Source organism: Dromiciops gliroides, chromosome 3, assembly GCF_019393635.1.
Source record: "Dromiciops gliroides isolate mDroGli1 chromosome 3, mDroGli1.pri, whole genome shotgun sequence".
NCBI classification, from domain to species: domain Eukaryota; kingdom Metazoa; phylum Chordata; class Mammalia; order Microbiotheria; family Microbiotheriidae; genus Dromiciops; species Dromiciops gliroides.
In genome coordinates this window covers 618,717,147-618,730,043 of record NC_057863.1, presented here as the reverse complement: position 1 = coordinate 618,730,043, position 12,897 = coordinate 618,717,147, and the positions used below count along the sequence as shown (strand labels likewise).

Here is a 12,897-nt window from a genome sequence, read left to right as displayed (position 1 = left end):
AGGGCTCTAGGCAAATACATTCTTACTCTAAGCCTGTTGAGGCAGACTCCATCCCTGGTCAGAAGACTGTCCTTCCTATATTTTAAGTCCAGATCCAAATATCCAATTTCCTTCTCAAACAACTTCCTCTTAACTGTTCACTTCCCAAACCTTCCTTTTTCTTTTAAGTTTTCTTTAACTTCCGTGAGTAGTAGAAATGAAAAGAACACCTTTGTCTTTTTTTTTTTTTTTTTGCGGGGCAATGGGGGTTAAGTGACTTGCCCAGGGTCACACAGCTAGTAAGTGTCAAGTGTCTGAGGCCGGATTTGAACTCAGGTACTCCTGAATCCAGGGCCGGTGCTTTATCCACTGCGCTACCTAGCTGCCCCCACACCTTTATCTTTAAGATTTTTGTTTTCTTGCCAAAATTTTCTTAATCTTTATCAGTATTGAGGTTTTTGTTGTGACCGTCTCCATCTACTTGAAACAATTTCTCCAACATGTTCAAAAAAGGAACTGGGATAAGAAGGGTCTTACATTGATGTAGACTGGGAATAGATAGAGATTATAAGTATTAAAGTCACCAGAAGAAAAAAAGGTGAATTGGTAGGAGGGAAGGTAATTAGGGAAAGACAATACTAAGAAGTATGTTTGTTGTTCTGTCCTTTCATTTATTTCTGACTCTTTGTGTTTTCATTTGGGGTTTTCTTGGCAAAGATACTGGAGAGGTTTGCCATTTCCTTCTCCAGCTCATTTTACAGATGAGGAAACCGAGGCAAACAGGGTGAAGTAACTTGCCCAGGGTCACACAGCTAGGAAGTATCTGATTCCGGATTTGAACTCAGGTTCTCTTGACTCTAAGCCTGGCACTCTATCTACTATACCACCTAGAGATGCTTTTTTTTTTTTGGTGAGGCAATTGGGGTTAAGTGACTTGCCCAGGGTCACACAGCTAGTAATTGTCAAGTGTCTGGGGCCGGATTTGAACTCAGGGACTCCTGAATCCAAGTCCTATGCTTTATCCACTGCACCACCTAGCTTCCCCCTAGAGATGCTTTTCACACCTGTTGTTATTGTTTGTTCTTCATTCTCGAAGAGGAGCATGACATTGGGAGTTGATGTCATGACTTGCAGTGAATTAGATTAAATGAGGGAGGACTATGCAAAGTCACCAGCCTCACTCTCTCCTCCAGAGCCATCTGGGTCCAGTAGCAAGATATACCTCAGGATGACTGGAGATGGCTCCGGATGTTTTAGGTAATTGGGGTTAAGTAAGTTGCCTAGGGTCATAGCTAGTAAGCGTCTGAGGTGAGATTTGAACTCAGGTTCTCCTGACTCCAGGCCTTTTGCTCTATGCACTACAGAGTTACCTAGCTGCCCTTAAGAAGGTATGTCTAAGAGGTAGCTGGGGTTGCAGTGGATAAAGCACCAGCCCTGGATTCAGGAGGACCCGAGTTCAAATCTGGCCTCAGACATTAGACACTTACTAGCTGTGTGACCCTGGGCAAGTCACTTAACCCTCATTGCCCCACAGGAAAAAAAAGGAAGGTATGTCTGACTCCATTTTACTAAATCAACCTTATCTCATACTATTTCCTTTAATAAACTCCATTTGACCCAGTCAGAACTATCTACTCCAGCCTTCTCTGGAGTCTTAATGTCATTTCTCACACCTTCCTCCATTCCCCAACCTGGAAGGAATTCCCATCCGCAACCCCTACCCCATCCCACTGTTAGAATCTTTCCCTTCCTTCAAGCCTTCACTCAGTGGCTGCCACCTCCATGAAGCCTTCTCTGCTCACCCCTCATGCTCTTCTTCAATGTGTGTGACCCTGCACGATTTGCTCACCTCTTGGAACACTATTTTTCTCATCTCTAAAATGTAAAGAACAGTTCTTTCCCTCTCTTCCCTCCATGCCATTGTAAGGAAAGTGCTTAGCAAACCTATAAAGACTTTAAGATTCTGCGATTTCATCTGTTCGGGTACTCCATGCTGAAGGAGATCTTGACCCTAATGGTCTCAGAGAATTGCTGTGGCCCCAAAGATCATTACCCCACAGCCAACCTAGTGATACTCTTCAAATTTAGCCAGGCTGGTCCTCACGCAGCTACTTGGCCTGTGGATAGAGCCTAAGATCTAGAATTGGGAAGACCGAGTTCAAATTTGGCCTCAGACATTGACTTGCTATGTGATTCTGGACATTTTAGTTCCTGTTCGCCTCAGTTATTCTCATCTGTAAAGTGGGGACAATTATAGCATCTCCCTCCTGTTGTGAGGATCCAGTGAGATGATATTTGTAAACTGCTTTGCAAACCTCGAAGGGCTACATAAATTCTAATTCTTAGCCACAGGCTATTGCTGGAAGGAAGCTCATGAGCTCTGTCACTGGCTTGTCATGGCTTTTGAGGATGTAGAGTCGCTTCTGCACCACAAGTAGGCATCAGAAGAAGATTTCAAAGCAGGCAAATTTTAAAGTACTCTGGAAAATGGTAGAGTTGTTGTTTTAAGCTGAAAGAATGACTAAGGGGGGCAGCTAGGTGGCGCAGTGAATAGAGCACCAGCCTTGGATTCAGGAGGACCTGAGTTCAAATCTGACCTCAGACAATTAACACTTACTAGCTGTGTGACCCTGGGCAAGTCACTTAACCCCAATTGCCCTGCAAAAAAAAAAAAGAAGAAGAAGAAGAATGACTATGTATGATTGGTATGAATGGTATAGACACAAACTCTATATTCCCAGACCTCTAGATGAGAGAAAGAAAGCAAAACCTGGAGGTGCTCTAACCAGGGAGGCCCCCAAACAAAGGTGCTCCTCCCTTCATCCCAAGGGCTTTCCCCTCCTCACACATTGCCTAGTACTTATTCTATCCCTATTTCAGACAAATGTGTAAAAGGCAATGCAACCTAATAGGTAGAGGATCAGCATCAGAGTTACTGAAGTCTCACCTCTGACCTATAAGAGGTTGTATAGTTGACTTCTTGGGGCACCAGGTGACTCTGAGACTAAATGACAGAGAAGTCTGCCTTGGTAGAAGCACTGTCCTGATCCGGAAGTTCTGTATAGCAATGGAGTTCTAGTACCCAACACCCTAGATTTATAGAGAGTTCAATGTCTATGGGTTGTCTCCCCTGAATGTAAGCCCCTTGAGGGCAGGGATTGCTTCATTTTTGTGTGTGTGTCTTTGTATAGCGCCTGGCATATTGGAGGCACTTAATCAAGGCTTCTTCATTGACTTATTGATTTAGGAAGAAAGATGGAAGCTGAGTTCCAAAGAGGTTAAGTGACATGTCCAAGGCCACACAGGTAGCAAATGATAGAGGTAGAATTTGTACCCAGGTACTCAGACTCCAAAATGTAGCACTCCTTCTACTATATTAGGCTGAACAACCCTTTAGAGCCTTGGTTTCCTCATCTGTAAAATGGTGTAACCATAGTGGATAGAACTCTAGGTCTGGGGCCAGGAAGACCTGGGTTCAAATCTAGCCGCAGACACTTCCTAGCTGTGTGACCCTGGGAAAGTCACCTCACCTCTGCCCGCCTCAATTTCCTCATCTATAAAACAGGGATAATCCCTTCCAGGATTGTTGTGAGGATCAAATGAGATTGTATTTATAAAGCACTTGGCACAGGGTCTGGCACATAGTAGGCACTATATAAATGTTTATTTCCTTCCCTGCGCCCCATAGTGCCTCCCTCACAAGTTTTACGCTGAGTCTGAAATGGGATAATCTGAGTAAAGCTGGTTTCCATCCTTAGAGGACTGTGTAACTGTCGATTTTCATTGTTATGATTTCCTGAGGGACTGAAGCTGAGACTATTAGGCGGTAGACAGCAGGAGTCATAAATAATTTATCAGGAACCAACCCAGGTTAGAAAAATCCCTATATACAGACAGGACCTAGATGGGCAGCTCCCCCTGCCCCAGGGCATAGGTGATGGCTAGGCCAAGAGCCCCATAGGACTAGACTGGGTACACTGGGGAGTCAGAGTTCAGCTATGGGGAGGAAGAGGGAGGAGGTCGTGTGATGACCTTGGAGTCTGGTATAGAGTGGAGGGTATTGGCCTTGGGGTCAGGAGGCCTCTGTCTGACTTTCAGCTCGAACACTTACTGACCATGAGGAAGTCCTAACTCTAAGCCTCAGTTTCCTCTTCTGAATAATGGAGGGAGGAATTCTCTCCTGGTGCTTTTGTGAGGAAAGTGCTTTGAAAGATGATACGCTTGCCCACAGTTAGTGGGCTACCTGTCGTCCCCCCGGGTCTCTCCTCCCCTCGCCTTCCACCACAGGCTCATCAGATGGTAAAGCCAGAAGGAAATGCAATGATCTAGTTGGGTTTGTGGGACCTCAGGAGAAGTCCAGGTGAGGCTGGGGACAATGGGGTTGGGACCCACCAAGGAGAGAACACGGTGAGTGGGGCCACTACCCTGAGCGGCTCCCCACAGCCTTCTCTCTGTCCCTTGGGCCAGGATGAGGTCCAGACCCTCAGAGGTCCAGAGCAATGCTGCTGGGTGGGGGCTGGCACCCAGGGAGCAGAGTGAAGGCTATGAGGATCGAAAGATGGCGATGGAGGAAGGCACAGTTGGTGTGTCACGGCAAGCCCAAGTCTGGTTGTAGAACTGAGATCCACTCTAACAGGATGCAGGCTCTAGAATGGGAAGAGGCCTTAGAGATCTTAGGGTCTGAGCCACTTAGCATACAACTGAGGAAACTGAGGCTTAGAGAGAGGTTAGGTGACTTTCTCAAGGTGATAATGGTGGTCAAGAGCAGATTTGGGGTTTGACCTAGGTCCGCTGACTTCAAGTCCAGAGCTCTTTCACTGATGTTTGAAGGACACAGGGTGGCTGGTCATGGGAGAAGGGTTACCATGATGCAGTAAGTGATTAACGATTGTTTGTTAACTGACTGCTGTGACTACTGGCCTCTTCCCTTTCTGAGCACTGTTGAGTGCCCAGGCAAGGACAATCCACTCAGGCTTTATCTAGGGATTGAGTGGGAGAAGAGAGCCAGTTTAGGTCAAGTGTTGGAACTTCCCGAGAGTTCCCCCACCTCCCTTGGATGAATCTCTATCCATATTTGACTTCCTGTCCTAAGAAAAAAGGAGTCTTAGTTCACTCACTGAGAAGACCCCAACCTCCTATTTTCTTTCCCCCATATACCTGGGACCCAGGAGGGACCAAGGTGTGCTCTAAAAACTTTTCTCTTAGTCTCCATGCTGTCCCGGCTTCCAAAAACCAAGCCCCCTTCTCCAAAGCTCTCTCTTCCCCCCAAGCTTCTTAGCCCAGAGGTTGAGAATATTCCCTTAAGAGAGGTTCTAAGCCGTCCAGATCTAGCACCCAGAGCCAACTAAGCATGAGTCCCAATGTATTGATCTAGAACTTACATAGGGTACAGGGGCAGGCCTGCCCTAGGGGTGATAAAGAGGATCACACTTTCCACCCCAATCTAAACCACGTGCCCTGGGCTTCTGGAATGACCCACCAGGGGCCACACAAGGGGAGCTGGAACCAGGGTTGGGGTGGGGAATTGAAAGGCTTGGAACAGAGACCCCAGGACCAAGATCTAAGATGTGGAACCTGGAACTCTATCCAAGGTCCAGCCAAGAGTTGGGGTAGCGGGGGAGGAGAGAACGAAAGCTTTTCTATCGGGCCTGTTAGTGGGGGGAAGGTAGAGGATGCTCCCCTGGGGCAGGCCAGAGAGGATCCAGGCTGCGGCCCCTCAGATTTTGATCTCAGTTCTGAAGGTCTGCTGCACATGCTCCGGGTGGGGGTGGCGTCGGGCACGGATGGTGAGGCTCCCGTCATCGCCAAGGGCTGAGGTCACGGATGTGGGGTCCACATCTTCTGGGAGCTGGCATTTGTGGGTGAAGGTATTCATGACAGTGCCATCCGGGGCCAGCTGGGGGTAGAGGAGGCAAGGGGTCAGTACAAGTCAGTTGGGCCTTGCTGTGACCTTCCGGAAGGAAACAAGTCCCTCATAATCTTCCCTTTTCTCTCTAAACCCTGTAAAACACAGACTAAGATGTGCTGGGGCAGTGAGGAGGGTGTGGCCAGGGTGGGGTGACTGTGAGCTAAGTACACCAGATGGTGGCCAGTCCTTAAGAGCCTATACAGGGGGGCAGCTGGGTGGCACAGTGGATAAAGCACAGGCCCTGGATTCAGGAGGACCTGAGTTCAAATCCAGCCTCATACACTTGACACTTACTAGCTGTGTGACCCTGGGCAAGTCACTTAACCCTCATTGCCCTGCAAAAAAAAAAAAAAAGAAAAGAAAAAAAAGAGCCTACACAGGGGGCAGCTAGGTGGCACAGTGGATAAAGCACCAGCCCTGGATTCAGGAGGACCTGAGTTCAAATCCGGCCTCAGGCACTTGACACTTACTAGCTGTGTGACCCTGGGCAAGTCACTTAACCCTTATTGCCCCTCCAAAAAAAAAAAAGAGCCTATACGATATGTCCAGGTATGTTCCCCCCGAACTACCTTTGTTCAGTTGAGTATGTTTAAAATGCTCTCAGACCCAGAATGGGGTGGGGAGGGGCACAGGGGCACTTAGTGGCAGGGGGACCTCAGCAAATGGAATGGAGGTTAAGTGAGGGGTATGGAGGAGAGAGGGAGGAGGAGGAGGATGGAGATCAGTTAGGGAGGTTGGGCCTCAATTGAGGGGAATAGGAGCCCAGGGAGGCAAATGGGGCTTAGTGAAGGGGCTGGGGGCTCAGGGAGAGGTGACTGGGAATGAGTAAAGGAGTTGAGGAGTTAAGGAGATGAGGTTCAATAAAGGGGATGGGACTCAGCAAGGGGAAGGAGTTTCTGATCAGAGAGGGGTTTGGCGAGGGGGAGGAGGATTCAACGAGGAGATTAGTGAAGGAGATAGCGACCCATCAAGGAGAAGGAAAGAGTCCCAGGGAGAAGGATGCAGGTTCTCTTCTAGGGGCGGGAGTGGCTTATGTTGTTCTCAGGAATCCACTCTAGGAACCCATAGGAAGAGTGTCCAGATCCATAGGAATGAAGTGTCTTTCCTGGAATTGCTTTCCCTTCCTTAGGTACCTGTCTTCATCAAGTGCCCACCACATAAAGCCAGCTTAATACTCAGGCCTACGTGGCTCCTCCCAGTGGCCCCTGGCCAGGACATAGCGTTCTGAAGGTGGCAAGAGGGAGCATGAGTCATGTCCAGCTACTGGGCATCAGGACTGGCACATGCCTGGGCCGTCTGGGGCTGGCACCAGGGTCGTCTGCAGGGACAACTGTGGGTGGTAGCTATGCTGGTTTTCCCTTCCTGCTCCCTGAAAATAGGACGTGGTCCAGTCCCCCAGAGTCCATCTTTCAGAGCTGACTACATTCCTGACCCGTTGCTGGTACCCACCCGTGGCTCACTTTGAATCAACAGGGCATCCTAATGGGATTTCTACACCAGTGCCTCCCCTTCTACAAACAGGGAAACTGAGACAAAGGATGAGAAGATGGCTTGTGGCAAGAGTCCGGTTATAGACGCAGATTGACCACTACTCACCATTGGTCTCATTGAGAAGACCTGGGCCTCAGGACTGGCCCTGATATTTGTTAGCTGAGTGACTTTGGAAAATCATTTCTCTTCTCTAAAGCTTAGTTTCCTTCTCTGCAAAATGGTCATAATAATCCTTGCACCACCTATCTTACACAGCCTTTTCTTTATAAGGAAAGAACTTTGCAAACTCTAAAGGATTATGTAAACATGAGTTATCACTGTTATTGTTTGAGCATCTAGTAAGGTCTTGATAAATACTTGTTCATTCATTGATAGGTTGCAGACAGATTTATTGTGTCCAAGCGGGCCATATTTTCATTATTTTGGAGCACAGTCTCTCTTTTTCTGGGGCTGCTACTGAGAAATGAGCAGTGAGGCAGGGGAAACCCTTAGTGAGGTCCCTGGTGCCTAAATTGCCCCCAGTGGCACTCTGTCTAATGTCTTCTTTTCTATTTTAAATTTTTATAGGGCAATGAGGGTTAAGTGACTTGCTCAGGGTCACACAGTGTCTAATGTTTTCTTTCACCCCACAAGCCTTAGAGGCTTCAAGGGTGGGCCAGGGCTGGGTAGGAAATTAGGTTTATGAATCCTGAAAAGCAGGGCTCCCAGCTCCCTGAGGAAGGGAGAATTGCTGAACGGGAGACTGGCTGATACTCACTCCCTTCCTGTCTCCATCGGGATCTGTCCCCTCCGTGTCCTTCCCAAGCATATCTCCCATCCAGTCTCTGCTTCTGTCTCTGATACCCTGCCCCATTCCTTTATCTCCTACCTCCTCAAACCTTGCCACACCTCCCCTTATGCTTTGTTTTCACATTAGCTTCATTTCCAAATATGTCCCTTTCTTCTCCCCTCCCCAGACTGATATCCTCTTGCAACAAAGAATAGAAAAGAGGAGTAAATTAGTTAGTTCAGCAGAACTAACCAAGACACAGAGTCAGGCAATATATACGGTATAACAGACCCATAGTCCCCCACCTCTGCAAAGACAGTCAGAAAGTGAATTTTGTCATCTCTTCTCCCGAACCAAGCTTAGTCATGGTGAATCATCATGCTGCTTTGCATCCTATTGCCTCCCCCCCATCTCCTTTTGCCCCCTCCTCACCTAATTTCTCTCCCTTTCCACTTCTTCTAATCCTGTTTAGGTTTTCCTAACCACTCCTGCTTGCCGATTTTGCCTGGGGAGGCTGGAGAAGCCTGTCTGGGGAGATCCCAAAGGAAGAAGGCAGAGGAGGCTGGGCCAGGAGGGATGGATGGGATGCTCAAGCCTAACTGGGACAGGACATAACTCACCTTTTCAGCCCGCACCTCAATCTGGTTGTTGGATGTGGTGACAATGATGTCCTCTGGGGAGAAGTCACTCACATCCACTGCAAACTGGTAGGAGTCTCCCAGGGTCTTGATGTTGCCTGTGCCCCCAGAGCGGGCTGCTGTGGCAGGGGTTGGGGATGGGGAATAGGAGATGGAGTGACTTTAAGACCTCATTGTGAGGAGGCTGACTGCCTCTCTTTTCTCTTCCCAAACACCCCTTAGATGATCCATAAAAAGTTGAAGCTGGAAGAGACTTTAGTGATGATCTAATCTCTAAGATTAGATGAAAGAGACCTTAGAGATGATCTAATCCGCCCCCTCTTTTACAGATGAAGAAACTGAGGCACAGAGATGAAGGAGTTGCCTGATTAGAACCCAGGTCCTCCCTGTGACTCCAAATCCAGTGCTTTTTCCATTACACCATGCCATCTGGGTTTTTTCCCATTCCAGAGTGATGACAGTCCTGGGCCCCACATGTCTCAGCCGTAGCCCCTCCCCAACTCCTCCCCTCCTAGTTTTTCAGCTACCTCCAAACCCTGACACATTTCTCCATTCTCCCTCCCTCCCTTCCGTCCCCCCCCCCCGCCAGCCATCTTCAGAATAGCGGGCCGTGGGTCCTCTCTGAAAAACTCTAGGCTCCTATCATTACAAGGAATCAATACACTGGAATCCTGATCATTTCCCCAATTTTCTTCCTGACAAGAATTGCTCATAGGGTTAGAGCCAGAAGGGGCTTTAGAGGTCATCTGGTCCAACCCTCTCAATTTACAGATGAGGAAACTGAGGCCCAAGAGGTTAAATGACTTGCCCAAGGTAATACAGGAAGCACGTAGCCAGGATGCAAACGAGATCTTCTGACTTTGGCTAAACAACAGCAAAGAACCTCATCGACCTTTTGGGACCACACCTGATTCTCCACCTGTTCTTTGGAGCGGCTTCTTTCCACTTTTTCCACTTCTATTCTCTTGGCCACACCTGTCCAGCAACTCACACCTGCCCCACCCCAGCTCCCACAGCACCTCCTCCTGGCAGATTTGGCTATAACAGACTTTCGGAAAAGAGCGTCCTGTGGGTCGGTGCACGCTTATGCCTCTGTCTCCCTCCCAGCTGTGACAAAGAGACCACGCTCCCTGGATCTCCTACCTTCTCTCTTTCCCTACACACCCCAACTTGCCTGGAAAGCCCAAAGGCTCAGTGTGGGGCCGCATGAAGCTGCCGAAATCCTCAGAAAACATGCTCAAAGCCTTCTCCATGGGCAGGTCCCGGGTGGTGGGGTTGTGGGAGGCTGAGGAGGCTGAAGAAGAGGAGGAAGAGTGGAAACTGTGTTCCGCTCGGAAGGTAGAGGAGGTCTTGTGGCTCATTCACTAGGTGGGGGGAGGGCTCTGTCCCAGGAAGCACAGGGAGGCACAGCCAGGCAGGCAGGCTGCTCTAAGGGAATGCTTGGGGCCCTGGTGATTGGGGCTTTATAAGGCCCTTGGCCACTCCAGGCTCTGGGCCAGCCCTCTTGTCCACTGGCTAAATATAGGTCTCTGGCAGGCAGTAGCAGGCCAGAGGAGGGGGGCTGGCGGGCCAGTGGGTGGGGACATGGGGGGTAGAAGGTTTTCCCGCTGAGATGTTGGTGCTGACATTCCAAACAGACTGGAAGCAGGGAGTGAGGCTGAGCTCATCCAGAAGCATTCCAGCCCTGCTGATAACGGGAGGGGGCTGTGAAGGGGGCAGGAGGGAGGATGGAGAAATGGAAGGTGGGGGGCAGTGAAGGTGGTGGCCACGGGGACCTGTTTAGGAAAAAAAAAAGAAAGAGGAGGATGAGGCAGAGGGAAAGACGGGGAGGAAGAGGGGGACTGGCATATAGGAGATCTGAAGCATTGGACCAGGGGCAACCTCCCATAAGGACCTGTTTAGGAAAGGGAGAAGGAGGAGGATGAAGACGGGGAAGGGTAGGAAAGAGAGAAGGAAAAGGGAGAGGAGAGTGAGGAGGAAGGAGAGAAGGGGAGGAAAAAGGAGACTACTGGACGTTAGGAAGGATGGGAGCACTGGATGAGGAGGGATCTTTCATAAGGACTAGTTTAGGAAAGGGGGAGGGAGGAGCGGGAAGGGAAAAGGGGGAGGGGAGAAAGAGAAGGAAAAGGGAGAGGAGAGGAACTGGAGGAGAAAGAGAAAGGAAAGAGAGAGAAGGAGAGGTAGGGGAAGAGAAGGAGAGGGAAAGGAGAGAGGTAGCCCCTTCAGCACTTTCAGACACAGGGTGTACCAAAGTTTGCTTTTGTTGATTTGTGACTTTCTTGCAAACCTATACCCTCTTCCTAACTTCCTGATTTTTGTTAAGGACACCGCCCTTTCAGCCACTAGGGATTATAACTTCAGTCATCCATGACCCTCTCTTCTCTCTCCTCCCTCACATCCAACCCACTGCCAAGTCTTTGTCTCTTCTATGTTGGCAAAATCTGTTGCATCCATCCTTTTCGCTTCACTCACATAACCGCTGTCCTGATTCAGACCCTTGTCACCTTAGGTGGCAAGGTTGGAGCAAGGTAGGAAAAGGCTTGAAAAGCCAAATGGGAGGCAACAGGAAGTCAATGAAGTTTCTTGAGCAGGGGAATAACATGGTCAGACCTACACTTTAGGAATATCACTTTGGCAGTTTATGTGAAGACTAGGCTGGAGAAAGAAGGGACTAGCCAGATGGAAACCAGTTGGAGTAATTGTTGCAATAGTGCAGGTAAAAGATAATGGGGGCTTTCACTAGGATGTATGAATAGGAAAAAAGGGGGATGGCTGTAAGAGCTGTGAAGGTAGATTAGCCAAGACTTGGCAGCTGATGTGGAGGGTGGGAGATAATGAAGAGTCAGAATGACTCTAAGTTCCTAACTGGGGTGATGGGATGCCCTTGACAGAAATGGGGAAGTTAGGAGCAAGGGTGCAATTGAGGGAAAAAATAAATTCAATCGCAAAGTAAGCATCATATGTAATGGGGATACATTAGAATCTTTTCCAGTAATTAGGGAAGTAAAGTAAAGATGCCAACCCTCCCCACTATTATTCTGGAAATGGTAGTAATAATAATAAGACAAGGGGCAGCTAGGTGGCACAGTGGATAGAGCACCGGCCCTGGAGTCAGGAGTACCTGAGTTCAAATACCGCCTCAGACACTTAACACTTACTAGCTGTGTGACCCTGGGCAAGTCACTTAACCCCAATTGCCTCACTAAAAAAAAAAGAAAAAAGAAAAGAAAAAACCAATAAGACTAGAGAAAAAAAGTAAAGGCAGAAAGATAGATAAAGAGGATATGAACAATCCCTACTTGCTGATATGATGGATTACTTGGAAAACCTCAGGGAATAGGCAACAAAACTAATGTAGACAATTAATAGCTTTGGCTAAGTTGCAGATGACAAAAACCTTCTCAAAAATCAACTGTATTTCTACATAATAATAAAAAAAATCTAAGAGAAAATAATAGAAAGGGAAATAGCTAGAAGAGGCACAAAACCTTGGGGATCGATGCATCAAAGCTCACAAAAGACTTGTATAGATTTAATTACAAAGTGCTCCTTAAAGAAATAAAAAATAACTTATATAGCTGGAGGAATATTCAGTGCTCATGGCTAGGCTGTGCCAATATAATAAAAGTGACAATACTGCCAAGGTTAATTTTCAATTGTAATGCTATGCCAATTGAATTTCCAAAGGGATACTTTATAGAATTTTGTATGGAAAAATAAAAAGATCTAGAATGTCAAGGGAAATTATGAAAAGAGGTAGTTATGGGACAGCTAGGTGGCATAGTGGATAGAGTACTGGCCCTGGAGTCAGGAAGACCTGAGTTCAAATGTGATTTCAGACACTAGCTGTGTGACCCTGGGCAAGTCACTTAACCCTGATTGCCTCACACAGAAACAAACAAAAAGAGATAGGGACGAAAGGTGAATAGTACTTCCAGACTTCAAACTTTTATCAATCATCAAAGCCATCTGGAATTGGTTAAAAAATAGAAAGATCAGTGGAACTGACTAAAAAAAGAAAAATCAGAAACAATGGAACTCAATAATTCATTTTTTATAAACTGGAAAACACAATCAACTTAGGAAAGAACTATCCATTTGATAAAAACTGC

General features: G+C 47.7%; 1 protein-coding gene across 2 annotated transcripts; it reads right to left on the bottom strand.

Moving 5' to 3' along the window:
* Positions 1-3,594: 3,594 nt before the first annotated feature.
* On the bottom strand, positions 3,595-10,219 carry HSPB7 (heat shock protein family B (small) member 7). Of its 2 annotated transcripts, none has more exons than XM_043991041.1 (3): positions 9,960-10,219; positions 8,768-8,901; positions 3,595-5,875 (listed from the first exon to the last, which is right to left on the bottom strand). In XM_043991041.1, the coding sequence occupies exons 1-3, from the start codon at positions 10,144-10,146 to the stop codon at positions 5,696-5,698; spliced, it is 501 nt and encodes a 166-aa protein (XP_043846976.1). In that variant the 5' UTR covers positions 10,147-10,219; the 3' UTR covers positions 3,595-5,695. The 2 variants fall into 2 exon arrangements, with proteins under 2 accessions (XP_043846976.1, XP_043846975.1); XM_043991040.1 differs by having other exon boundaries at positions 3,597-5,875; positions 8,768-8,904.
* Positions 10,220-12,897: the final 2,678 nt, after the last annotated feature.